At 42.6% G+C, this 27,729-nt stretch overlaps 1 protein-coding gene across 1 annotated transcript; it reads right to left on the bottom strand.

The window, feature by feature from the left end:
- Positions 1-9,358: 9,358 nt before the first annotated feature.
- Positions 9,359-26,169, bottom strand: NDRG1 (N-myc downstream regulated 1). Its single transcript, XM_050890863.1, has 13 exons — positions 26,055-26,169; positions 24,264-24,384; positions 22,220-22,282; positions 20,480-20,540; positions 19,932-20,018; positions 18,311-18,367; positions 17,255-17,358; positions 16,815-16,871; positions 15,812-15,863; positions 14,997-15,044; positions 13,389-13,424; positions 11,968-12,019; positions 9,359-11,221 (listed from the first exon to the last, which is right to left on the bottom strand). The coding sequence occupies exons 1-13, from the start codon at positions 26,116-26,118 to the stop codon at positions 10,956-10,958; spliced, it is 1,068 nt and encodes a 355-aa protein (XP_050746820.1). The 5' UTR covers positions 26,119-26,169; the 3' UTR covers positions 9,359-10,955.
- Between the last annotated feature and the right edge of the window lie 1,560 nt (positions 26,170-27,729).

Here is a 27,729-nt window from a genome sequence, read left to right as displayed (position 1 = left end):
GGCAGCCAGAAATTCCTCTATGCACAGATTCCAGGGCTTAAATGACAGCCCTGTTGGCACTGCCATTTATTAAGCCAGCAGTTTAATTGCCCAAAGGAAAGAATAGTGCACCAGCATGACAGCAAAAGTATGGCTGTCAGTAGCTTAGACATGAGATTCAGACACTGTTACTGTCATTTCTTGAATAATATGGTCTAAGCTGGAAAATGAGCATTGGCATATATGTTTTATTTTCAACATTAGACTTCAGTCTTTGATGCTGCTGACCCTCAGAACTAGACTCTAGTCTCCATCACACTGAGATCAGTCCTAGAACTCCCCCTCTGTCATTCTCAGTCAGATCCTACCCCGTGGTGAAGTTCATGGGAAAAGCCTAGGGAGAAGAAGGTTTCTCCTGAAATCTCTGTGTGATGAGTCCATCTCTCACTGCACTAGGCTGGGTCAAAGAACCTCTGTGTCCTGCTCTCCTTGGACTCACCTCGATCTCTTGGAGTATCTTGTGCCAGGGACATTTTCACAGTTTCTCTACCTGCTCTGATCTTGAACAGCCTGAATGCTCTGAATCCAAAATGGCCACCCCAGAGCTCATATTTTCAGGATAGATCCTCTTATCCATGGATTGTGTATTGCTCCTAGGCTAGCTCTGCAGACCTGAAGGATGAACTGCAGGCAGTCAGATGAGAGATGAAGGACAATACCTCATGTCCCCATTTATTCACACAGAAATGGTGTGGTCTGTGCCTGGGGACCACCACCTCCTCCTCCCTGTGGTGTTACCAGCACACAGGTCCTGCTTCCCACTGCTGCCTTGCCAGTGACACACACCTTTGTTTTACACAGCTGGGGTAGAGGAAAGGAGACATGTGCTAAATGAGAAAACAGATGATAGGCTTCCCATCAGCTCTGTGGATGAGTGGAAGCAAAAAGAGAGGACAAACCTTGGCATAGCTTCTAGTGCATTAGTTGCAACTGGGCTGCTGCTTAAACATCAATGTAAATGTTTTCTGCAGAAGTGGTTTCACATGCAAATGTCAGCTAAGAGAAGGAAAAAACTGTCGTTACCTTTCCAGGCAATAAATTTATCATCACTGAAGGATGATGGAGCCAGTTTTTTCTCCAATAAATTGTTAGTACAGCACCCATGCACCATGGGATGTTCACTGTTGCTTCACTTGGGAGAGAGAGTAGAAATGTGTTTCTGCTGGGGAACTGGAGTATCTGCTTCCAAAATCCCTGGTGGCACAGCAGAACTGATGAGTGACACATGGTCTGGAGATTGGACCAGTACAGGGCTGAACTTCGGATGACGCAACTGTTTTAAATCAGTCACTTACTTATTTTGTTTTAGTTTCAGTTGGCAAGTTGTCTGTCTTCATCTTGATAACCCAGAGGAAGCTAGATTAGTTCCCGGGAGACATAAATCTTTCTGGCTATGATAAATTAAAGCTTCTTGTGAGCAGGCTGAAAATAATGCAATCCCTATGTAAATACATCTAGGAAAAATGCTGTGTATCTTCAAAAGCTGTTAACTTCAATAGCATCTTTGTTTGTACACAAGGATTCGGCCCATAAATTTTTCGTAGAGCTAGGTCATTCCTTAATTCAAAGCTTTCACTATTTCTTTTTTGAAGCTTCCACGAAATCCCCAGTGGCAGAAAAGAAGGATGATCCCTATCTGCGTGTTCCAGTGCAGGTGCAAAGCGCCTCTCCTGTTTGGTCCTCTGGTGACAAGGAACCTGAGGACACCAGCACTTTGAAAAATTCAGCCTCATGACTGCCTTTGGCCTGGATGATGTGACAGGAGAGGTCACATCTGACCTATTCACCTGCACCCAAATGAGAGCTCAGCACTTGCAAGACTGAGCATGTTACATTTTAAACTCCATCACTTGGTAAAAAACGGTCCATGGGACCATATGAAAAAGAGGCCTTGGCCAAGAAGTTGACAATGTTTTCCAAAAGGGAAAATGGTTTGTATTGAGGTGCTTGGTAGGGAAGCCATACGAAGACCTCTTTCTCAATCAGGTCCCTTAAATATGACTTGGAATCCTGTATTCCAGTTCTTATCCATCTTAAAATACCATATATATGTGTGTGTGTATATACATATATGCATATGCATATATACACATATATACATATATACATGCGTATATGTATGTATATGCATATATAAAATATTATATGCATGCATTTATATAATTTTGTATAAAATATTATCTATAAAATCATATATGAACATGTCCATGAAAATATATGTGTATATTTACATATACATATTCCTATGGTGCAGTCTGTGATGCATAAAACAGAGTACATATATAATGTGCATTTATATGTATAATCAGTCTTTCTCTGTCTTACATGTAGACATAAGGAAACAAGAAAACAGGATCAGAAGACGTACCCAAAACTGTGGCACTTAATAGGCTTGCTTTGCTTTGCAATTAGCTAACGCTGTAACCACCATAATTGAATGCTGCAGTGGCTGAAACACACAGCTTTCATTGCGAGATAAAAGAAGATATTGTAAGCTAATGCATGACCGGGAGCTCCAGTGCGTGTCAGTTTTTAGTGAAGTGAATGCCTGGAAACCACAGATCTCGCCCAACGCACCCAAGATGTTTCTGTTTCTAGCCTGGTTTCCTAAGGGAACAAGGCATATGCAACCGTGCCGTCCATTTGTTTGTCTGTCAGTCAGTCCCTTTGTGGGGAGTGTCAAAGTAGGCAGAAGAATAAAGATCTCAGAAGCATTGTGATTCCTGAAACAAAAAATAAAATAAAATAGCAGGGAAGAGGCCCACCACATTGCCCCTACCAAGCCCATACACATCTGCCAGGCAGCCAACACGTCCAACACGTCTGCAGCGTGGCCCAACCACAACAGAAGCATTAAGGGATTTTGAACAGATGCGCCAGTTGGAAACAAGCAGCCATGGAGGAGGGAGAGCTGAAGGCATCATGGATGGGGAATTACAGGGTTGTTACACTGCTGTAAAGGAGTTTTGTGGGGACATTAGACACAAATCTATAGGAAACCAAGCCTCATCAGCTCTACTGCTTGTGCAACTGCTTGTCTGTTCGGTGACACTGAAAGGGGAAGAGCAACACTTGTAGCCAGTGAACTTGACTTGCAGTTTGTGGTGCATTAGAGATCCTTTGTTTTAATGGATATTTACACAAGATTAGCCCTAGGTCTAAGGCAATAGACTAGCCTTTAGATTCAGTTCCCTGGCTCCTTGTGCACTTGGGCAAATCATGTATCTTTACAAAAGTACTTTTGTGGTTACTGTTTAAATACGTTTAGGATCTAGATCCTCAAAGGCTTTCGTGGATCCAGCCCTTTGCTTTGCTTTTCCTCCGTTCTTCAGAGCCAGAACAACAAAGCCCTACTGTTCATTGCCTCTGTTGAGAGTGAAAACTCCTCCAGCAGGAACTGATGCTCACTGTACATTTGTACAGTGCCTCATACAATGGGCCCAGGTCTCTGCTGGGACCTGAAAGCAGTACCATCAGCCAAGAAAGCAACAATAATAGCATTGAGGACATACCAGGATCCAAGCTGGTGCTAGACCCCTCTGGTGCAGTGGTCCAGCTAAAGGCTTGAGAAAGGATGGGAGTGACAATTTTGCAATCCAGGCTAAGCCGAGACAGTTTGACACATGTCCTGCTCATGACAATCATCCTGTTGGCCTTGTAGCCTGGGACAAGGATGGAGGATGGGAATTTGAGGGTCAGCTCTTGCTGATATGAATGGCAAGACTCCAACTAGCTCCAATGACCACGGCCATTAGCCTCCTGTAGGGACTTTACCAGAGTCAGTATGGTGGCTCAAGCTGCCTTGTTTGGGAGTCCCAGAAAGCAGGTTACCCACTCACTGAAGAAGCAAGCATGTAACTTATAAAGATGCCTTCGCATGGAGTGTTGGCTAGAATTTAAAACACCATTTCAGTGTGCATGCAACTGGAAACAGGGTGTAGTGCAGTTGCTTTATTTTTGATGTGCTCACTAGGATTGTGCTGTGTATATGTAATACTTCAGGAAGACCATGATAGTCAGAAACACTGTGTCATCTTGTAAATTAAACCCTGAGATTTTTTTCTCCCAGTTTTTTGAAGTTTTAAGACAAGCAGTTTATTAAACTGATGAAGACAGAGTGCTCTCATTAACTGCAGGCACATATCCATACGCATACCTTTTCAAACTGTGACTTTCCAATGTAAACAGTTCTACAGAGTTATTTCTGTAAGCTTCATATGCTGAAATATATGAAAAATTAATGGGAAAAACAGATTGGTTTGGCAGTGTCAGTCTGCGTTACTCCAGATATGTAACGCATATTACTTGTTCGTACAGCATCATGGTGAGGTTTTATAGGTGGCATGCTGCTGCTATGGTTTAAAGATATTAAATAACCTCATAAGTGGTAAATGATTAATGACTCTATGACTGACAACTCATTTTGAAGCTTAGGCAAGCAAAAGAAGGTGAAATATGTTTGCCACTGACACTTCTTTTCCTTTTCCAATCTCCTTGCCTGGCCAATGTCCGAATGTGCATTTGCAATCTGAGACAAAGCCCTGAACTGGAGAACACATAAAAATAAAAATAAAGAGCCAGTAATGTGGTAAAAAAGGATACTCTGAGAGCATTTCCTTCAGTGTGAATATTTTGGCAGCTTGGGAAAGCCAGGTGTTCCCCAACTCACATGTCCTTGTTTGCTGGTCTGTTTCTGGCTCTACATTTGTTTTTTTTTCTCTCCCAGCACTCTTACTGGACTTGGGATAGCCTGTCTAGAGTCTTTGAGCAACGGGGAGTGTGTTGCTCAACCTGCATAAGCATGTCTTCTTTATCAGCTCTCTTGAAAGGTTGTAGGAGTAACCTGTTTGCAGCAGCCATACAGACAGAAATTGTTCAAACAAGGTTATTAAAGACATGGGGAAAAGCATTTAAATTAAAGAATCATTATTCCATATCCCTGCACTGACATATCCTCAGAGATAACCCCAGTAAGGATTCTACCATTTAATTCTAGAAAAAAATACTTGTAGAGTTTTCCCACAAATCAAGTTTGCCTTCCAGCCTGAAGTAGGTTACCTGCCTCGGTAGGAACTTAAACACTTTGAGTGGTCTCCTGTCCTGCATGGTGATGGGTCTGTGTTGGGCTTGCTTATGGCTACGGGGACATCAGGCAAGAAAGCACCCTCTCCCCAGCCTTCTCCTTCCGTGTGCCTTTTTTTTTGCTGGGAAGGGAAGTCCTCTGCATTTTTGAGCACTTTCCAGCCAACTATGCCTCTGGCGATAGCTTTCAGCAAAGGTAGAACATTTCCCTGCTGCCTCTACAGGCACCAGAAGTCCCATCTGGCCTCTGCATCTTCTGCTTGCACATGTGGTGGCTGCCAAGCACACGATCTTGCATGAAGGGCTTCCTGGCTGCTTTCTCAGCCATCACATTTGGACTAGTCTGGGAAACCCATCATCTCCTAAGTACTTTGCACTTTCCAAATGAAGTGCTGACCTTGTGCTAGGCTCTCCTTCTGTAGGATCTTCCCTGCCCCAAGCCTGCATGAGTGGCAGGGAGGGAATCACCACAGGATCAAAGTTTAACATTGGCAGCTGGTGGTAAAGAACGAAGGGGTTTTTGGATTTGGTCACTGGTTATCATTAAAAATAGATGAAAACACATTGCAATCAGTCAATAAATGACAATTTCCCAGCTGGAGAAATGCAAGTGTAGGCCTGAGGTAAGGCAAGGGGTCTGACTGCATGCATCTCACCGGTGTGTGAGGGGCTGAGCAGCACCTTTGCCCGGGGCAGGCTCGCCAAGCCCAACAAGCAGGTTGGCTATGCCCCGTGCCAATGCCAGGTCTGCCACGTGGGGCAAAACCACAGCTCAGCAGCCTCATCTTCCCTGCCCATCTTGCTGCATGCAGGGTGCTGAGCCTCGCGGGGACCTGCGCACACACACATGTGCACACACACGCATGCACGCACGCACACACAGAGCCAAGGGTTGCAAAGTCTAGGCTGGTGGCGGCTCTTGCTCTTTTCCGAGTGCCATCACTCATTTAGGCTTCGCCTGGAGCTGCCCTAGCCCTCCCCGAGTGCGACAGCCGAGTAAACAGCCCTTCCCTCCCCCAGCCCCCTTCGCGCACTGACCTTGACCTGAATACCATAATCCACTTCAGCCATAAGCAATTGCGGAGAGTGGCGGGTCACCCAAGGATATTTTTTCCAGCTCTGCGTCAGGTCACAGCTCACCGTGGTGGTGCTGCTTGGGAAGGAAGAGCTGCCTGCTATCCCCTTTCCCAACTCTTGGGCTCTTCTGGAGATGCCCAGTGATGGCTGCATCCAGTGTCTGATGTACATCCCACAGCCACCAGTGCCAAAAATATGTAGGGTGTATGGGGTGGGGGGGCTGCCTCTTTAATTACATCGAAATCACAGCTCTCCTCCAGCCCCCAGGAGGTGCCGGTTGAGCAAATGATCCCCACGCCGAGTTGCAGGGAACAGACATTGAACTGTTCGGCAGTTGCAATCAGAAGCCTTTTTTTTTTTCCCCAACACCGGTCAGCAGCTGTGTTGTTTATAAAATGAATGGAGCCTTAATGAAGCAATAGATAGAAACAGTGAGAGGCTGTGTCTGTCTGTCACAAAGGGCCGAGGGGGAAGGGCTGACCTCTTAAAATACCCTGACATCCTTTCTCTCAGTTATTTAAACATTAGGCGTAGCAGTGATCAGCTATCAACATAAAGCCTATGTTTGGCTCAGTGGAAACACTAAATCCACACACCAAAACAGCTGTTCATATACACAGACCCGGAGAGACTTTCAATTCCAGTGGATGTGAAATAGTGCAAAATAGTGCAAAAAAAGCAGACAGCGTGTGGGAAGGAGGAGGACCAAGTTGCAAGCAGCACTTGCGAGACACTGCTCAATGTGTTGTGTTGGTAGAAACAACAGACCGCGTTACCGGCACATTGAGGATTGCAACAGATACTCTGCCCAAGATGCAAAAACAGACAGGAAGAGGATTCCAGCACTGGAGAGAAAAAATAAGCAGCTTTGCTATAAACTGTTTTCTCTCCAGCTCAATCCATTGCTTGCAACACATGACATTAATCATAAACCCCCAAAACACATCTAGGTTAAAGTTTCCAGCTGTTTAGTCTCTAGAGACTTTTAAAGAGGAAAGCAGCATCCTTCAGCACTAAAGTCCTGCTGCGACAACATGGTATTGGCACATCCTCTCCCACTCCTCCCCTGCAAGGACAAGGAGGGAAAAGCCATCTTGAAGTTTAGCCAGATTTTTGTACAGTAGATGTTGAGGCCCAGGCAGAGGTGGAAAGAACTCAGATTTCAGCAATGACATTCTTTCTACTACTGGTTTTGAAGAGCACCGCTACAGCAAAGATTTGGTACTGAGATACATTAATGCAACCAGGAAGCTTCTTGGACCTTGGCCCGTTCTCTCCTCTTCCACCCTTTATAACCCCAAAAGCACTGTGAGGGGTGAATTGTTTATTTTCTGGAAACCTCCCATTATCCAATCTGAATTTCCTCTACGCCACAGGAGCTCCTGGCTCCGTGGTGGCCATTCATACTCTGAGAAAAAGGTGAAACCTCAGCTCATCTTTTCTGGTTTCTACAGTATCCAGGCTAATTCTGTCTCCAAGAATAATGCCGAACTCAGCATTTGCAACATCCAGGAAGGGGCTTTATAAAAATTTTTAGTAAATCTGCAAGCCACTTGAATCTCTTCAGTCACAGCACAAGTTAAAGATGTCAGGAGACCAGTACTGCAGGGAAAGAGGAGTCATAACTCCTTGTAAAAGGTAAGACACCACTCCTCTGTACTGACCTTGAGCTTTTCTGTACAGGTACACACTGTTCCTTGCCAAATGAATACTTTTTGTTGCAAAGCTGACATTTATAGTGGTCCTAGCAACTCCTCGCTGCTCAGAAGTGCTCGCAGATCCCTTTGTGTTGCAAGAAGGCTTGGATGCATTCCTCCCAATAAAAAAAAAACCCAAAACAAAAACAAACTGCTAAGGCTTGACAGGCACACCATGGTGTCCTTGTGGAAGGAATGATTAGCCATTCCCAGAAAAGCTCAGCAAAGAACGTAACTTTGCCCTTCTTTTGTAAGATGACTTGGCACAGGCTCCTCCCGTTTTCACTGGCACAGGCTCTGCTCAACCAAATCAAGCCCGTGCTGGTATCAGTCCAATCACGACTGCTGAATCATCATATCTAGCAGAGCTTTGGCTCAGACATGCCAAATATTTGCTTTCGCCTGTTCCTATCGCAGGATTTTTTGAGATACAGGAGGAAGGAGCAACCCAAAATCGTTCCAGCAAAGCCACAAACCCACCTGTCCCGGAAAACCCCAGTATGTTAAATAAGTCACTAGGTAAGAGCACCACATCCTCACTAAGGTCCCAACGCAGAAACCACAGCAGAGCCATTTTGGTGACTGGGCTTTGTAATCTCCTAACCAGCCCCACACTGAACAGCATCAGCGCTCCCAGCCCCTCGTAACACACGGACGGGAGCCTCCAAACCCACAGAGGGATGCTTCCCCGTGAAGGGCAGATACTGCTCAAGTTACAAAAAGCCCCAATCTTTTAACAGGAAACCACTGAGATAAATAGAAGCTTAAGGTGAAACAGGACAACTACTTCTGCTTTAAGGATGGAAATAAAACAATGTTTTAATTCTTTCCTGCACCTTTAGATTCCTCTCCCTCTTGTATTTGGGGAGTCCTTTTAAAACTTACTTGTGAAGGGTTAATCTTTTCTCTACTTTTCTGAAGTTAGACTCTTGCAAAAGGTCCAAAAAGAACAGCTTTTAGAAACTCAAAGTGGCATCTGCAATTTCAGTCAAGAGGCCCAAATATCTCCAGAGACTGGTGAGGAACATGTCACACATCAATAGATTTACAGGTCAGACTGGGAACAGAAAGGATACAACAAGCATGGCACCAGCTCCAGTGAGGAAGTCAGCGTACAGACTGCAGATCTATACACTAGACAGTACTACATCTAGGGAGACAAAGAAAACTTCAAACAGCAAATAAATAGTACTCTCTATCGAGGCTCAATTTTTTGATGTATTTGTTAGAGCAAAATTCTCCTTTAGTACTTTGAATAGCCAGTAACACTTAATACTGAAGTGTGTTGTGTTTTCTTAGTATAAATAGTGGGCTGGAGTGGAAAAAAAAAAAAAAAGCTCTGAGCACAAAAGTAGGGAATGGCAGAGATATGAGCGAAAGAAAAGATTTCATTGATACAAAGGGGTGACAAGAATATACTCTGAGAAAGACTATTGTATTCCTGGTAAAATATTAAGACACCAGACATTGCAAAGTTACAAATTTATTTGTTTTGAAATAAATACAAATACTTCATTAAGAAACTTTTCTTGATAGACTTTACACAATAGCTTTATTCTTTCTGGAAATTGTCTGTTCTTCCCACAAACTGTTATGGATATTCTACACAGGAGCTGAAGTTAGTCAATATAAAGTAACCTAGACGGTGTTCTTCTGAACAAGCAATCCCAAAGTATTAACATTTGCTATTTAACTGCTTGGCATTTGAGTTTTCTTGTTTGTGTGAGGACTGCAATGCAGTAGGTATGCACTGGAGCTTGGGAAATCCTGTCCCACTACCCATGGAAGGACAAACTTAAAGAACACCCAACTGTGAAAATCTGACTGGCAGAAAGGTATCAAGCCACTAGCATCAAAAAAAGTAACCCAAGGTATCAGGAGGCTACGTAAAGATGCAGAACCAGCAGATCATTACATTTTTGCAGTCCTTAAACACTGTATTTCACAGATACAGTGTTGCCGCTCCACCACTTTGTGGAATACACTTCTCAGCACCAGTGAGATCTATCAGAGTTTCAAATCTAGTAATTAGTGACAGTTGAATGTACAGTACCTAATTACATGCCATCCCACAGTTATTCATCTCTCCTGACAAAGAACAGCTGGATCTGGCTTCGCTTACAGAATTCCAAATTTATCACAATTGTGCTGGACACAAAAACTTGAGCTGCAAAGATAAGAAGCTGTCTGAAGGAAAAATCAAGCTGTTTCTGCTTTGCTGGCATGTACAGCTACCCTACTTGTTACAACTACACCAACTTCTGCAGCATGGTAAACCCTTTGGCCCAAGATCCCAAACAGGAAATGCTACCTTGCTTATTAAATTTAAATCCTGTCCTCATTTGGCTAAGCGGGTTTTAGGGTCTAGGAGGGGGGAAGGAAAGGAAGACTGGAACTAAATCTCAAAAAAGTGAAATAAAAAACTGAAAAGATTTAGTTCATCTCAAAGTCACATTAAAATCGCCTATTTTAGTAGTATATTATTGTACATAGGAGAACAGGCTTGAATACTAATGAATTAGAAGGCCTATAAATGCATGATACATTAACTTCTCTATCATTTGAAGTCAAGCTATATACAATGAATTCAACTCCAGCTTCAACATGAGGCCATAACACATTTGTTTTGTTTCCTTTTTTAAAAGCCATCCATAATAGTGATTTTTTTTTTCTCCCCCTCTTTGAAACTCATCTCAAATTGTGCCAGTTTACTTCAAGAGAATAAGAGATAAAGGGGCATGTAACAGCTTTGATTTTAAACGAGGATATTAAGCAAGTCTGGTTTGACTCTGAAGTGTTTACAACCACATCAGCTTTTGGCAAGTATCCTTTAGAATTTGGCATCCATTGAAGGAGGGCACAATAGCAGCAACTGTCTGAGTTACAAGAATAACGATAGAGCAAATGAGATGCTTCTTTTCTTTGGTCCCTGTCAGACCCTGGTGAACAGAGTTCATCCTACAGAATAGCTTGAGATTAATAGCAGTTATGTTTTTGTGATACACAGGGGGCATCCATTACTTTTTCACACTGTGACCAGTTTAAACCTCCCACAGCCATCTAACAGGACACTTCCATGGACTTGGGGCTTGATTGTTCAGCATTGCTTGCCGAGTTCGGCGTCAGCTCGATGCGCGTGTCTGTGTGGGAGCGGTTCCTGGCACCGTCCCCGGTGTGGGATCGGCTCCTTGTTCCCTCCCCAGTGTGAGACCGGCTCCTCGTGCCTTCCCCGGTGTGAGACCGGCTCCTCTGTCCTTCCAAAGAGGTTACGCTGGAGCCAGAAGCGGTGCGGGACCTCATCAGCCTGGTCATGCTAGCAGAGGGGACTGGAAGAGAGTCTTTCGTTAATGCCTTGCTTCATGGGCTTGGAAGGAAGCCCTTGCCTTCCTCTCCAGCCTTAACCACCCTTGGAGAAGCCTTCAAGGTTGAAAAGAATACACTTTTCATGGTAGCTTCACGTGCAGAAGTACCACCACTGCTCCAGGCATACACTTAAGCAGCCCAAATTACTAAGGCAAAATTGGTGGCCAGGGTGGAGGGATTCAAGACAGAGCTTTACAGCATGTTGCTGTGGCTGCAGCAATCCAGAGGAAAACTAAGAGAGACTCATCAGACCTGCTGTTACCTTCAGATGTTTAACCTTTGCTGACAGCCCAGCCTAGCAATGCATCTACACAACAGCAGTTGTCAGAAGCACGTACATGAAGGACAAACAGCTACAAATCAAAGAAGTCTCTGAAATAACGAGGTTTTAAATGTTGCGTGCAGTATATGAATCATATCCTGTGATGCAATGAGGGGGCACTATTACAAATATCCACCTTAAAAATATCAAGATAATGTAAAGCAGGTATTTGTGGGTGTAAGTTGTGTACAAAGCTCTCTACTATTTAGTAACATAATTTGGTCTGAAAATCCTTTGTGCAGACACCACAGGTGGTTTTTCCCTCCTTGCAAATGCATATCCAACAGGGAAAAGATCACACATTTGGGATCAGAAGACTCTCTGGGTGCTTAGATGCCCAATAAACTTTGGTAACCAGGTGAACCATTCCATCAAAACAATACTTACTGTATCCCATTCCCTGAACAAAGTATTTGAAAGCTTCTGCAAGCTTGGCAGGCTGCAAAAGAAAGAGTATTATTGTATGCAGTGCTCTGCAAGTTAGTTACATTACAATGTTATAGATGTGACAGATGCCCTATCTTAACAGGGACATCTTAAATATTCTCTGGGTTCTACCGAATGTCTGAAAATTTCATTTACATGAGAGAATTCCACCATTCCCCTCCCTAGTCTGCTCTCCTGCCCCATCATTTTACCAAATGGACACATGCATTTGAGAATGAGATTTCCAGAGAAGTGACTACAAGCGGTCTAAGCTTGGCCCAAACTTTGCTCGTGCAGTTACTGAGGCAGGTGAGCCAAAGTAAAACAACTGGCCTCACAAAATATACAAGGCAGTTCATACAGAGCTGGTAATTGAGCAATTCCTAATCAGCAGAGAACAAATTCAGCTAGTCAGAGCTCATAGTTATGTTTACAGGGCAAAAAAGCTCAGCAGGAATATGCAAGCCCAACTGCCTATGACTGACATTCTTGCAGTGAGGCACTCACTATTTTTCTCTGCTGATGACACAGTGGCCAAATAAGCCTCACAATCTCAATTATTGTGCATACCAATATTGTCTATGTTTTTTGTATAATTCTATTTGAATTAGTGCAAAGAATGGACTCTGTACAACAGAAGCAATGCATATACTCCTGTGTGGCTTTAAAACAGCCTATACCCCCTCTCACTGTTAGAGCACACACTGGCTGTACAGAGACTTCTCAGCGGCAGGTAATTACAAATTCAGGTTTTTTCCTTAAGTTCGCAAACACCACATTATATTGCTCAGAAATCAGGTTAGATGTCAGATCTCATCCTAAAGCTGATTTACAGGTCAGTTCTTCTAGTGAAGCAACACTAGAGCATCAGTAAATTTTAACTTTCCCAGCCTGGTTTTATTAGCAGCCTTGGAATTTATGCCTAAATATATTTCAGAAACTCCAGCTCATTCTCAGTCAAGCCGAGTCAGTGTATGCAAGAACATAGCGTTGTTATTTCCTGCCTCCCACTTTCCTGATCTATACTATAAATAGTCCAAATAACAATATGTTTTTAAAACACTAGTGCTCAAGCCTTAATCCATGTTGGCTTAGTAGATAGGCATAAAATAATACCTCCGCATTCCCACCTCAGATCTTTACTTGGTTAAGACTTAATTAGTGGAAATAATATCCCCTCCGAATCTTAATTTTGCACTTCATTTCTCTTTAAAGAAAAAAGAAAGCTCAGATGACCGACTGACATCATTATTCGTGAAATCATAACCATCCTTTTGGCTGACATTTGGGAACAGCGAGTACCCTACAGGAAAACACCCATTTGTTGCAGTCTGACACGCTGCAGAACAGGATTAGTAGGATTTCCGTCAGCCAAATCCTACCTGGGAAACTTGAGGGAGCCCACCGCAGTCAGCCATCTGAAACGAGGACGAGAACAGCCAGTTAGCATAATGCCAGAGGAACTCATTTATGCTCAGGATATATTAAAATGACCTTTTTAGCTATCTGGCAGAAAAACATTTCCTTTTGTTGTGTGAGTAACATACATGTAGATGAACGCATCAGAGTAAGCAGTTAAATGTTTATAAAAGCTACGACCGCACCCCAGAAGACCCCAAAGTGTCTTGACCCTCAGGCAAAGCATCGGCTGGAGCTACAAACGAATGCATTTTGCTAGGCAGTGATTACTAGTTTCTTAGAAACTAGCCTATTTGTCCTGGTTACAAGTTCAGCTCTGAATTACAATAACGTGACTTGGTATTGACCTGAATGACAAACAGGGGAGAGAGAACAAACACCTAAACCTCAGAGGTGAGAGGGAAAAACGATTTGCTGAGATTGCGGATGGCAAGCATCAGCCTGACTTGCCAAGGGAAGCAGGGAAAGCCAAATTAGAAAAGCTATCTTGAGTGCATGCAATATTTTTGGAGCATTTCATTTTTCCTGCCACTCCACCCCTCAAAGTCAACCCAACAAAAACAGTCCTGTTCCAAGCAACACCACAAGCTGAAAACACTTGAGTTGTAAATTACAGGAAACCCCAAATCCTATCTAGAATTAGTTAGCAGCAAAATAGGCCTGTAGCAGGATCTGGCACCAGCTGTATCCCTCGACTGAGCAATGGCTGGCCACTGATAGAGGATCTGAGAGAGCGTCAGATTTTTTTCTTAGGGTGAGTCTGCCATGTCCACGTGGTAGGTCAGCAGTGTAACTCCTCAATGTTAGGAGGAAAAAGGATTTTTAAAAAATCATTGTTTATTATAATTTTCACTGACCAGTTCAATAAAGAGAGATGCAGTAAAAGTTCCCAGCAGAAGCATGACCAAACTTGTTTCACTGTTTGCACACTATTACACTCATTTCATTTTACTTCATCAGTAATGAGCTGAAGATTGTACCCACACTCTGAACACCAAGTATCAGCCAAAGCCTTTGCACAATGTTTTACTGTTTGGAAGTGCATTTTAATCAACTTTTTGGAAAAGAGAGAGTCATTTCCAACAGTAAGATGTCCTGGACTGTGCCCTCGTAAAAGGCAGGATGACAAAACCGTGGCTGATAGATCAGCTGTCTATTCATCCGACACTACTGTGGAGGGACAGGCAAGCACAGGAACAGAACGAGTTGGTTTGCACTTCCACTCTGCTGATGGCTTTTTTCAAAGCTTTCAAAATACCTCGAGATCAACTTTGCCAGCTCTAGTCAAATTCATTATGGGTATGTGAAATACTGAGCGTTTCAAGTCTCACCCCTAGTGTTCTAAAATGGAGGAGCTGAGAAATTCCCTGTTAACCTTGACAAGAAGCCCCTAGTCTCGTTTATCCCACTAAAATACTCTTACCCTAAAGGAACTGCCTTTCCACATCAGAACTGGATTCTCGCCGTGTTATCTGTACTGCAGCACATTGCTCTGGTTCTGCTTTCTTAGTTAATCCAGCTGATTTTAAATGCGGGGAATGTTTATTTAAAAAAACAGCTTTTTTTATTACCTTCAGAAGTGTGGTCCTTGTTGGGTCCAGCTTGGAGTTGCATTCAACCTATATTAAAGAATAGCAGCATAAGGCATTACACACAAGATCTCCATGATGAACTGCTGGTTGAAAACAGATTAAATACCTTGTTTTCTGGCTTAATATAGACTAAATTGAGTATCTTAGGCCTCTGTATAAAGACTCTATGTGTACATATATACATCTTTAAACCCAGGTAGGTCAGTTCACATGTCTGACTGTATTCTTTTCCATGTACAAATGAACCTATTAGTTGGGAATTGGAGATTTTTTAATCTGTTTCTGGGACTCCAGTGGCAACAAGTGTTGTTTATCTTGTGATTTGTGGTCATCTGGTAGCGTCCCAGGTGGTGAGCAGCCATATGGCCACAGGCCAGCAGACTGGGCATGCCCGTTAAGGCACAACATTTGAAGTCATCCAGTCATCTGGGGCGAGTTATAATGGTCAAAAAGAAGCTCTTCGCTTCCATAGTGACCCAGGGCACAGCTCCAACACCACAGAACAAGTTAAAATACCAGCAGCAGATTCCTCTCTAAAGGAAAATATTTGCGGTTCACTGGAACTGCTGTGGTGATTGTTCCTAACGCAGTAGCTATTAAATAATGGTGCACAGACAGGGGACAAACAGCGAGGAATTAATGGCAGCTCTCCCGCGGTGTGAAAGCGGAGAGCCAGCTGGGCTGGATCGATAGGCAGCGAGGTTGCTGCGCGGGCGTGAGCTCCGCCGGCCTCGTGCAGCTTCTTGGCTTGCCTGCCCATTAGCACGGCGGCAAAGACGGCTCGATATACGCACCACGGCATCGACCGCCGGGGAGCTGTCGCCAACCACCAGGAGGACGGGGCATCTGCAAGGAAGCACACAGAAGTGGTATTATCTCTGTGATCTGGCCCGGACTTGCCCTAAGCTGCGTTTTGTGTTGCTGGAAGGATGAGACAGTTAAGTCTGTGAAAATGATTTGCTTTGTATTCCAGACACCTTAAACACACATCAAATCCACTGTATTAGCTGCAGATCTACTGACATGCTCCAATACCTTGCCTGAGAACCTGTCCTTTTCCCCACCTTGTAGCAATCAGCCCTTCCCAGTGCTCTTATTCCTTGTTTTACAAGAAATGGAATGTGGGCATCAGCATCAAAGTCTCACCCCGACTCCCCCAGGCCCCTGAGCTCCAACTTTTGGACCTGTCATCCAATTTCAACCAGACTGGCAGAGGAGCAGAGTCTCAAAGTCTCCTGTGTATAAACATCAGCAGCTGAGCAGAGAAGGACTTGACAACCATTACGTTGCTCAAGTTGCAGCATAACTGAAAAGCTATTAGCAGAAGATCTGGCAGATAGTCATTCTCATACCTGCTCCATCTTCCTGAAGGTTTGTTTTTGTGGTTTTGGGGTTTTTTTAAATTGATTTTGTTTATGTTCTCTTGGTTGCGTAGCCACAGCTTAAGTGCATTCAGAGCTATAGTTTCCACTAACTAGGACATATTTCCAGGTGAAGCTAAGTACGTCTACTTTTCAAGTAATTACTCTGTAAGCCTAAGTTTGCAGAAACACAGTGACAGGAACTAGTTAGCTTTCCATTTCAGCTAATATGACTCTGAAGTTTGAAGAGAAGTCTTCCTAATGGTAGTCCCTGATCTGCAGTAACCTCTCATCTCCTGCACAAAGGTACAAGATCCTTTTCTAGCACATAAGCGCATTCAGCTACAGCTCTGCAATGCATATGCAATGCACCCACTGATCACACCTCTTAGCCCACATCATGTACAGGTGAACCGGTAGGAAATAAAATACTTACTGAAGGGTGACAACATTTATTCCAGGAACAGGGCGCTCAATCTCTAGGTCTCGCCGACTAAAAAAAATGGAAAGGACAAAGGCTCTTGCTACACTGACATTTTACAGATACTTCCATATTCTTCTAGTTTAGAGAAAGCACAGACACTCACATATGTGAATTTAATCTGATACATGTTGTAGCCTCCACAACTGATGGAGAACCACTCTTAGACTAAAGTATCAATATCTTACGTCAGTCCCAGTGTACCATCTTTCTCCCCACAAATGCACAAGGTCCTTCTCCCATAAGCAAACCACCTGAGATCCCTAAAGGCACTGTCAAGCAGAACTTTATACTGGGGGAACACAAGTAACTCCACCACACAAGTAATACTGGCTCTAAGAGCTGGACAGACTCTTAAAACAGTTTCCAGTTAGAAATCAGGTAAACGTATTTACCTGTTGTAAGAGTTGACAAAGAGATGAAGGTTGGTTTGATTCATATCATTAATAATATGCTGACGGTAAGTATGGATCAGGTCATGGTTGCTGTGAATCTCTTCCTACAGTGGAGACAGAATCATTCAGAATAGGGGCTATTTTCTGAAAGGATCTGAAGACATGGCACCACAGTCATGTATCAGGCTCATATCTACACAGCAGGAGTGCACCTTTAGGGAAGCAGGACTTCTAGCACTTCTAGCACCCAGTGGTGTCACCCAGAATTAACATTAGCCTCTGACTGCAGTACCACATTTTTCGCTTTAAAACTTCAGAATGTTGTAATGTCAAGATCTTACGATTGCAAAACACGTAGCTGTAGTGCAGACGGTTACACTCAGACAAGTGTGAGGTTTTAAAAAAAAAAAAAGATTCAGGGTAAGAAGCTCAATTAATGTTTCCAGGGTAAAGCAGATGTTGAAAGCTTACAAACATATGTAATGTGGAACTCAATTTCACAATAGTAAATAACTAAGCTTCAAGGACTTCAATCACTAACATTTTCAAACAGTTTAGTTCTAAAGTCTTTATAGATTAGTTCCTTGTTCTACTGGAACGGAGTTTTCCATTGCATTTACTAAGAGTTTCAGGCACAGCCTCAGAAAACAGTACAGCACTTTCCATTAAAGTAGGCTTGCACTGAAGAGCACCATTAGTACTAATAACCAGCTTTTCCAGAGTTACAAGTATATTATGGTATAAAAAAATCTGTGCAGTAATTCTGCTCAGAACATGAGCACAGATGACGCTTATACTCATGTTTAAGTGTTGGCTGTCTAAACAGGGAGCTGCCCCTACTAGAGTTGCCATGACTGAGATGCACTTGAGTTGTTGGGACACAGCAAGTCCCATGGCAGCATACCACCTCCAAAATACTGCGAACAAGTATGAATCCTATCTCACAGTTTAACTTTGTACTTTGTTGTTTAAGTGAAGGCTTCTCCCCTCCTCCCAGCCCCAGGAGGTAAACACAGATGACTGAATACATCAGAGGAATCTTTTGAACATCCTTACCTTTCCAAAAAGATGTGAAATGACCATGTCTGGTAAAGCATTTGTCCAACCTGAAATCTGAACAGCGAGATTATCTAAGCATCTGATATTAAAACAATCCTCAAGCAACTGAAACCTTTCAGTTACCCATAAGTAGACGAATGGATGTTTCTCTGCTGTCCTTATATGCACAATATCCTGCATTGATATTTTTTTCCCCTCAATCCAACTAAAACACCATTAGAGGTTTATGTTCGAGTCATTCTCATAAGATGTCTTTACTAACGCAGTTATACAGGGAACACACTAGTAGTGGCATAGGTATATATGGAATCACTCCCTATAAGAACACCAAGCAAACCAGCCAGAGGAGTGTCATTTAACCTCACTGCCCAATCTCCTCCCTCACAACCCACACTGACAATACATTGGAGCTGGTACCTAAAGCTCACATCCCAGAGTATGTACTCTTGCTTTGGAAGGACAGAAGGATACAGGGCACCCACTGTACTCCTACCGTCAGCAATACTTAAGAGAAGGGGAAAGCAGAGGCACAGATATGGAAGAATTTAATTACAGTGAGACATTGGGTGAGACAATCAAAATGAGTCAACTGGTACATCTCAATGTAGAGGAGTTACTAAATATACTTCCAGATCAAACTTATAAAAATAAACTGCTATGCAAAATTATTAAAAAAAAAAGAGTAACTAAGCCTTGAAAGAATGTTACATCCCAGCTCTGGAAAGTTTCTCCTAGTATTATAAGATTGTCATTACATTTAGTATCACCCTAGACACTTACAATGGGTTGACTTTATGTGTGGTTAAAAGACGACACACTGATTTTTGTACTTCTGAGTGTTTATAACAACTGCCATTCCCTTAAACGTGACCCTGAATGATACAAAGTGCCTTCCATCAGTTTACCCTGAAAAATGTTTTAACAGGTTAAATCTGAGTGACACGTAATGTAACATTTATACTTATTTATATATACTGGTTCCAGGAAGATTTTTGAAACCAGTTCTCAGCGCCTGTTTTCCCACATTGTAATCTTTCTTACAACTACAAAAGAATGCAGTTAACAGGAGCTTCCTTGTATGTGAACATTTTCACTTAAAAGTCTTGTTGTATGGACAATCGGTCCATAGTTACCGTAGCTAGTGCCCTTTTCTGAGTCTTTCTGGCATCTAAGACTCAGCTAGATAATTGAAACCTTGAAGATGTTGTTCTGAACATTTTTCTGTGCTCTAGTTCACATTTTGGACTGTGCTGGTAAACAAAGCCATGGACAAGAAAGAACTGAATGTTACACTACGCTTGAAGTTTACTTGAAAGAAAGTTGTTTCCAAAACTACCCTGTGTCCAGGTTAAACTAGGTTTTCCCCAGCAGTTACTAGCTCTTAAGAATTGTCCATACCCAGTAGCTCCATTATACCACAGGTATCTGTTTCCTTGAAGTACTTATTTTTATCACTAGCTCTGCAGGAGGTATGTTTGCAAATGGAAGAACAAATCCCAAAGGAATTAGCCTGGGATATTTTGTGTCTGCAGCCATGCCTTGACACACAAGCTTGCCCAGCTCCTCATGCTTGATGGGCTCGGACTATGATTTATTTTTCCAACTTAAAAATGTTTACCTTAGTTGCTGCCCAGTCCATCCAACCTTCAGCACAAGGGTTTACATTAATGAGAACTAATCCCTCCACCATCTCTGCATGGTTTAACTGCAAAAGAAAAGGTTTAAGATTCATCGCATATCCTTTGCAACTTGACAGTCAGCATAAAATTTAAATTAGCAAATTATCTCCTGGGGAGGAAGGCGGTAGGTCTAGTTTTATCTTGCACAAAACAAGCGTATGTATGGAAAAAAATTTTTCATTAAAGCAATTCAACTGAGCAGCTGGAGAACATTAAGATTTAACTTCTTCTCCACCCTCAGTTTAAATAGAGAACTCCCATTAAAAAAACCTTCTGCAAATTAACTGGGTAGAGCCCAGGCCTTAAAACGGAAAATCTAGGTCTTCTGGATTAGCTATCCCGCAGATTGTGGTATTTCACTTAAAAGCCTAACTGCTTACTTAAACGGGCACGGCAGAGCAGGAATTCTCTGCACACGCTACAGGGGTAGACAACACATCAGAGAAATCAGGTTCAAGGTTTTAGGGAAGCTCCACAAAAAACTTACAGCAAATCTGGTTAAGATGTAGGCACCGGCTCCAGTTCCCATTCCTATAATGGTCTTCAGCCTGCACAGCAATAAAACAGAAGAGGCAAATGAGTAAGACAGCATCAAAAATAAACTTGCATCAGCAGCCGCCTTCTTTCACATGCCAGCATGTATCTACAGAAGGGTGGGCTGTAGCTTGGGCAAACTGTGGACCCTCAGCAACACCACCAGCCCCAGTAAGGAGCTTGACATAGCAGCCGGTTTGTTTTCAGCAGATTTGCGAGACACTGGTCCTCATGCATTGCAGGGCAGCAGCATTCTCACTTATCTTTAAGTAAATATACTGAGCAACCATAGCATTGTTCTGATCCTGGAAGGAAATGGTTAGTCTCTGCCAGAAAAACTTGTAAGATATAGTCCTGAAATGTGCAGCCTAAGCACAAAGCTCCCCCCTCCCCAGGCTCCCCCTGCCCTCCCCAATACAGCTATCCAACTGGGATGCTGATTCCTCTCAAACAGGGGGCTGGCAGGGAAACCTCTCATGCTATCCAGCCACTGGGGCGATTAAGTTTAAACTTCATAACCAAACAGGGCAGAGACAAACCAAATATTTGCATTAACTGAAATTGGTCTTAAAGCATCGCCTTCAAGGTCTTAGAAAATACATGGAAGGGAAGACTAGACAAAACCACTCAGAAAAACAGGTTATACAATGCTTTTAGGAAAATACCTGAGGATAGTTTTCATTCTCATTAGCAATGTTAAATCAGGGCTTTGTAAGTACACTCCAGTTTAACTGATTTTCAAAGTACTGACATTATGTTAGCTTTTTTTTTTTCAGTGCAAGAGCAGAATTGGCAACCCTGTGCCTTACATTAGGCATTTCAAAAAACACATCTCTTAAGAAGGTAGTGAGGTAAACTGGTCCAAGGTACTGTAACAGCTGGTTACAACAACTGAACAATGTCTAAATTAGGGTGCTGGTCTGAGACTAAAACCCCCACCAGCAGTCCAGCCTGTCTGTTCTCCAAGGCTGCCTAACCCTGAATGCCAGGGTTTCTCTGCTTGGTCTGAAAACCCCTTGGAGGTGCCTACCTGCACTCTTCATTGTGTACGAGGAGCACCAACTCCACAGAAGGTACCTTTCTCAGCTACAGCTCCTGCTAAAGCTAAGCTTTAAGGGAGGACACACACCTAAACTTGTTGCAGGTAGACAACAGAGGGACACTGCCACTAGGTCCTTCGACACTGGCAACCTGGCATCTGCACTTGGTAGTAGAAGAGGCTTAAGGAGGTCACACTGACCCTCTAAGACACTCCAGCCACAAAAACAAAACAGTGTCTTCAGATGGGACGACGTTATTTTTCTGCTAACCGCACAGGAAAACGTGGGTTGTTACAGTGGGGAGAACAGATTGACTGTGCCCTGCCCCTGTGAGGGCGACGCACAGAAAATACTGGAGGAAGCCCCTAAATGAGGCACATGGGATTTCACTCAAAGTTGCTTCCTATTTAAAAATAAACAGATGTTTCAAAAAAGGCCAAAAAATAAGTTCTTTCAGAAACAAAGGCAAAAGTGATCCATCTATAACAGAGGAATTAAAAAACAACCACAACTGTAATTCTAGCAAACAAAATGCCAGATAGCCAGACCAAAGCTTCAGGGGCAGCACAGGCAAATATCTGCTCTGCCCGGCTCTTTCCGTGTGCCATGTAGAGAGAAGAATGAGGAAAATAAGTAAATAATTCTGCACTCACCCAAACTGTTTCAGGATTCCAGGAAGCATTTCGGCCAGCTGATCCATGGAGGGATACACGTACCTACAACAAATATGTGTTTGTGGAGTTTCTACACCACTTTCAGTAGAGTAGGCTGGGTTATTTAGAGACACAGTGGTCACTGCAGATTTAATACCAAATGCTCTCATTACAAGATCATTGACAGTATGAGCTGAATTTAAATCAGGGGCAAGCACAAGTAAGTAATTTAGCAGAAATATAAGCATAATTTATATGGTACATTATGTGAGTTACAGGATGATAGCTGTCTGGTCCAGCTGAGAGCAAAACAGTCCATAATGAATCTCTTCCAAGAAAAGTTAACACTTAAAACTTATGAAAAAGTTTCAACTTGAGAGGTGAGTTTCCAACCACATTCACCACATTTGTACTTCTGGTCCACCACAAAAATAGTTTCCCTGTGTTGCAGAATCACAGCCTACAGCAATGAGATCTAGATCTTTGGCAAATAATTTGCATGCATGTTTTCAGGGACACACAAATTACCAGAGGATAAATGAGGATAGCTTTCTACTAATATTGATGGAGAAAATGAAGGCATAGGAAGGGCTACAAAGCTGCTGAGGAAGTTCAATAAACAACTGCCAGTTAGTGCTCCTGGTCGTGTGCAGAGCAGAAACAAAATTTTGAGGGAAGGAAATTCTGAGCAAAATCTCAACTGAGCAGCACACAGAAAAAATCCACCCAAAGTAGCCGGAGAACATCTGCCTAGGATGTATCCAAATCTCTGCATCCCCTCAGGAGTACACCTAATGATTTTCTAGTTTAGTTTCCAAAATAAAACCAAACAAAAAACCAAACAGTGCAAAACTACAAGTTATTTTCTTAGATTTTCTTGTTGGGAAACTAAACCTTGTCATGACAAAAGCTAGTGTCACCGCAACAGCTATGACTTAACTTGAGCATGCTGGTCTCCCAGCTGGAGGGCTGTGAGAGATAACACAGCTTCTTGTGCTGTATGATGTTATTAAGCAGTGGTCTTTACTAGCATAGACCATGATGGCTGCCCGATGCAGCTGACAACTCAGAATTGTTAACACTTGTTCAGGATATGAGGATTAAAACACTTAAAAGCTCATGATTCAAACAAATACAAAGGGAGGTGACTGAAATAGCTTTGTAGGCTGCTCTAGTAGACAATTGGGCCATTGCAGTTAACACTAGCTGAGAACCTCGCCTATCGTGACCTCCTCAGCATCAGACCAGCTTAAAAATTAAGAAGGGAAATAGACTGGGTCATGCAATAAGGGTACATATAAGCTCCTTAATACCTAGTTCTTACAGAACAACTGTTCCTTGCCTTGTACCCTCCCTCGGCATGTTGGCCGCTCCCTTCCTTAACCAAGCTGATTCCTATCCAAGGGGCATCTTAAGGCAAACCTGTCTCATTTGAACTAAATGGGACAAGCATTTTGGCAAAGACAGGGCTAATGGCACACAAGGTTTCCAAGAGTTACAGCATCATACGTGATACACAGTCAAGAGCATGCAGCTATCTATGATATTCTGTGGGGGTACATCACTTTGTTACTGTCCAACAACTTGGATTTTCCAGGTAGGTTATCAAGTCTACTTATCAACATCTACCATGCTGCCATTTCATAAAAACCATGGATTTAGGAAGGACATTATATAGTCGCTAATGCCTATTTTGTATATAGTAACAATTTAGGTTTGTATTTGTATTCAGGATGTCATTACAAAACAAGGGAACTCAATATTTAAATTGACAGACGTAGACATCTGTCAAGGAACTGCTTTACAAGCAGTCTAGTTATCAGAGATAAAACACAAAATTACAGCCCCAAAGTCTACTGTGAACTGGCACAACACAACAGAGCTCCCAGAGCTCCAGTACCTTAGAAACTGAGTGTCAGGATTTAAGTTCAAAAGCCAACTCTTGTGTTTGCTGCAAACGCTTTTTAATTAAACTGCAGATCAAGACTCTTTTTCCAGAAAGAGGATAACTCTGAAAGCACAGGCTGTTTCCCTGACAACTCACCCAGCTTGGAAAGATGGTGCTCCGTCCTGCTGACCAGGTGCATCCACATGGCAGACTGCAAAGTGCTGGGTGATTTCCTGCATATCCTCAAAGTTGAAGAGAGGATTGAAGCAAGTTTTGTCTTGAGAAGGAAAAGAAAATACGGAATAATTATGCTGAGGGGAAATAAGAAGTTTGCAGCTATAATAAAATCATTTATTAACCTGTCCTGCAGGTTAATGAAAAGTTGGTTCAATCAGGTGAGCTATGTTATAGCCTGGGAAAGTAGCAGTCCTTTATTTCTACGGAGGAAAGACCAGTAAAGCCCTGCCACAAAGCAACCTGTGCCAACTTGCTTTAATTCCTTGAAGCAAAAACCCTGAACAGCTCCTTCCTCAGGGCCAGCTAAGGTTTATCCATGTTATTTTGGTACCTGCCAGAAGTATTTGCTTGGTACACCAAAATCTCAAAAAATTATTCTTTATCCAAAGTTAAAATACTAATAAAATGCAGTCAGGAGTATTCATCCCAGGTTTTGGCTTAGATTAAATTATCCATTTACTGGTCCAATCATTTTTCTTTGTATTGTGTCAAAACAGATGGAGGAAAAAAGTATCCAAGGCTGAGATCGTAACTTGTGTTTTTGCCCAAATATTACAAGATAAACATTACATGCAGCTCAAGACAAAAGCGTCCTTCTGGGATACTCAATGCTGTAGGCTCCCAACTTTGAGGTGATTTGATTTCTGATTTTTAAGCAATATTAATGTGGGGAGAGGGTTAGAATATTTTCCTCCTGGAGTGGAAAGCATGAATTCTGTAGCACCATCTTTGAGATGCCTAGAAAATGGTTCAATATTCTGTGTGTGTTTTTGAATGTCCTCACACTACAACATACAAGCAAAATCATTGCAGAATATAAAACTTTTTTAGCTAAAATCAGCTTTAGGAGAATATGCAAGTTTGGGAAAAGGTTCCTCCCCTTTCAAAGATATTCACCATAAAGATAGACTTTGTAACTCTAAAAAGAAAAAAGTGTTATTCAGAGATGGGATCCAGATTAAGCTCTGCCCTGATCCACTGAAAATCCAGAATAAAGTAAGGCAGTTCCACAAAAAAACAGGCAAGAAAACAGATTTTTTCTTATGAGCTATATCCGCCCCCCAGCAATAGCCAGACTTTAAGGTTCTGCAGGTGTTTTTAAATGTAAATATTGATAACTGATTAAGAAACAGTAAATTGTGTGAAGCAAACAGTACTGGTGAAAAGAACAAATTAGAGCAGATCTGGATATTAGGTCATTACATTCTTGGATATGACAGATAAGATAAAAGGCACTTATCAAAGTTATTCTCTTAATACTGGCTAAGGACACAATGCCAGCACTCACTTCGTCATCCTGATTTGACACGTAATTCATATAAACCCATGGCAGCATAAGACTGGTTATCAGACAGGAACCTAAGACAAAGCACCAGCAATGTTGTTTTCAGTCCTGCTGGCAATACACTCTCAGCCACCCCCTACAGATGTTTTTACAGCGTTTATACACGGTCATTACGAGCTACCAGAGATCTTTTGCTCCTTTAAGTGAAATATTTCAATTATTTACTTTGTGAGGATAACAAAAATCTGAGAATTAAACTTGCTGTACGAGAGGAATTAGGTACGATCTAACAGGCTGCAATGCACATAAAGAACCAAGGACCTGGGAAAGGTGTCCTAACCATCGCTGCTTCCACACCTTTGATTACGGCAGTAGCGTTAAGGAACCAGGCCATACCTGCACTATTAAATAAAAAGTCTACTTACGATTCAGCCCGATGTCATGGTAGGTGAGGATAGCTGGCCGGTTCCCTCTGGGAGTCCCACACATGGTGACGTGGACCGAGCCATGCACAGTCTCCACATCTTGCTCCTGGCAAAGGACAGGAGGAATCTGTTAGGGGCTTGTCCAAGTGCTCCACTGAACACCCGCTGCAGCAGAGCTCTGTCTGACCCTGAGCACAGGTCCTGCCCCATCCCAGGGTCTGCCCGCGGCCCCGGGGGCCTCCACAATTCCCGTGCTAACGTGCCCCGTTCTTCCCCACGGCGGGGGCTCCCTGCTAACGTTCTATATTCAGCTGTCACCTACTCCAGTTCGCAGACAACTACAGCAGCGGTTAAGCTGCCAGATCTAACCAGGTGCTGAGGGAATAGTTAAATAGTTTTTAACCTCATTAAAAGGCAGCGTAAGAAAAAAAGAAAAAAGGAAGCAGTTCGGTGCAATGACACCTAAAATAACAACAGCTTACAACTATGACCAGCGGCATTTGCAAAAGTGCAAGTTGCCAGAAGAAAATACGTCTGTTTTCTAGGAAAGGGACTGTAACTCAGCAGATAACTACTAGTCCCCAAAGAAAGCAGTATTAAGTAGCCTGTATTCACCATAAAGACATCACACTGTGGGGCCCTGTGATTACAGTAGCCTTCCCCAATAAACACAACAGCCACATGTGTTAGCTTTATGGCTTACTATGTATAGACCTGAGCGTAAACCCAGCTGTCTGAAGTTTGCTATAAAGCAGCATATCCACAACATTGTTGTGGTGACTATCAGAGAAACAATGTTAAGAAGCATACTGCTATTATTTGACATGAAAGGAGTTTGTACTATTTAATGATTTTAAAGCGAAGGACACCTTTATTATCAAATCAAAGTCCGTCTGAGTACCATCTTTCATTTATTGGATGTCTATGTAAGTTAGATGTGACTTGGGTTGTACTAACATCCACAACATACGGAACAGTTTTTTGTTTCTTTTGCACTTGAACAAATTGTTTATACCCATCTGAAGTTATTTTGCCAACATGTATAAAGGGAATCACAAAACAACAGTTATTTATGACACTTACTTACAGAATTGTTACACTCACATAACAGTCAAGGCAGTATATAGTTAGTAGCCAGTCTTAGCATTTCACCAGAATACTTTATTTACCGTACAGGACACAGATATCCATGTCACTCAGTACATTGTACTGTCTGCTGCTGCGGGGCTTGCTTGACTTGCTCTGTGCAGTAATGCCCAAAGGCAAATTTCAAGTTAAATTCAAATCTATTAAAAATTATGCTGTAGAAATCAGGAGCATACAGCCTCTGCAAAGACCTTTACAGAGCAAAACCCAAAAGCTCTTCAGAGATCTGAGTTAGTAATTTGACCTAAATCTCAGCTCCTTAATTTGATACATGGAACACACCACACATTTTGTTGAAAATAAGGATGCTAGGCCACACCATTCCACATTTCACCTATTTTCCTTGCAATTACACATTTACATCAGTTTTAAGTTACAATTACAGCAATGAATGAGGATTCTGCGCCCCCCCTGCCCCCGGCCCCATCCACTGGGTGAGCTGAGCATTGCTGCTATCTGAACTATATCCACTGAAACACTAATTTTCAGCTTTTATGTCTCCTTAGAGATTCATTCCTCTGCATACTCA

The sequence above is a fragment of the Gymnogyps californianus genome, chromosome 2, assembly GCF_018139145.2.
Source record: "Gymnogyps californianus isolate 813 chromosome 2, ASM1813914v2, whole genome shotgun sequence".
Classification (NCBI taxonomy): Eukaryota; Metazoa; Chordata; class Aves; order Accipitriformes; family Cathartidae; genus Gymnogyps; species Gymnogyps californianus.
This window is presented reverse-complemented; position numbering and strand designations above follow the sequence as displayed.

Coding starts and splice junctions, on each gene's coding strand:
- NDRG1 (XM_050890863.1), bottom strand. CDS start 26,118: ATGTGTGGGACTCCCAGAGGGAACCGGCCAGCTATCCTCACCTACCAT. Junction 24,385..26,054: donor CCATGACATCGGGCTGAATC/GTAAGTAGACTT, acceptor TTCCTTCTCAAG/ACAAAACTTGCTTCAATCCT. Junction 18,368..19,931: donor TGGACTGGGCAGCAACTAAG/GTAAACATTTTT, acceptor CTCGCTGTTCAG/ATTTCAGGTTGGACAAATGC.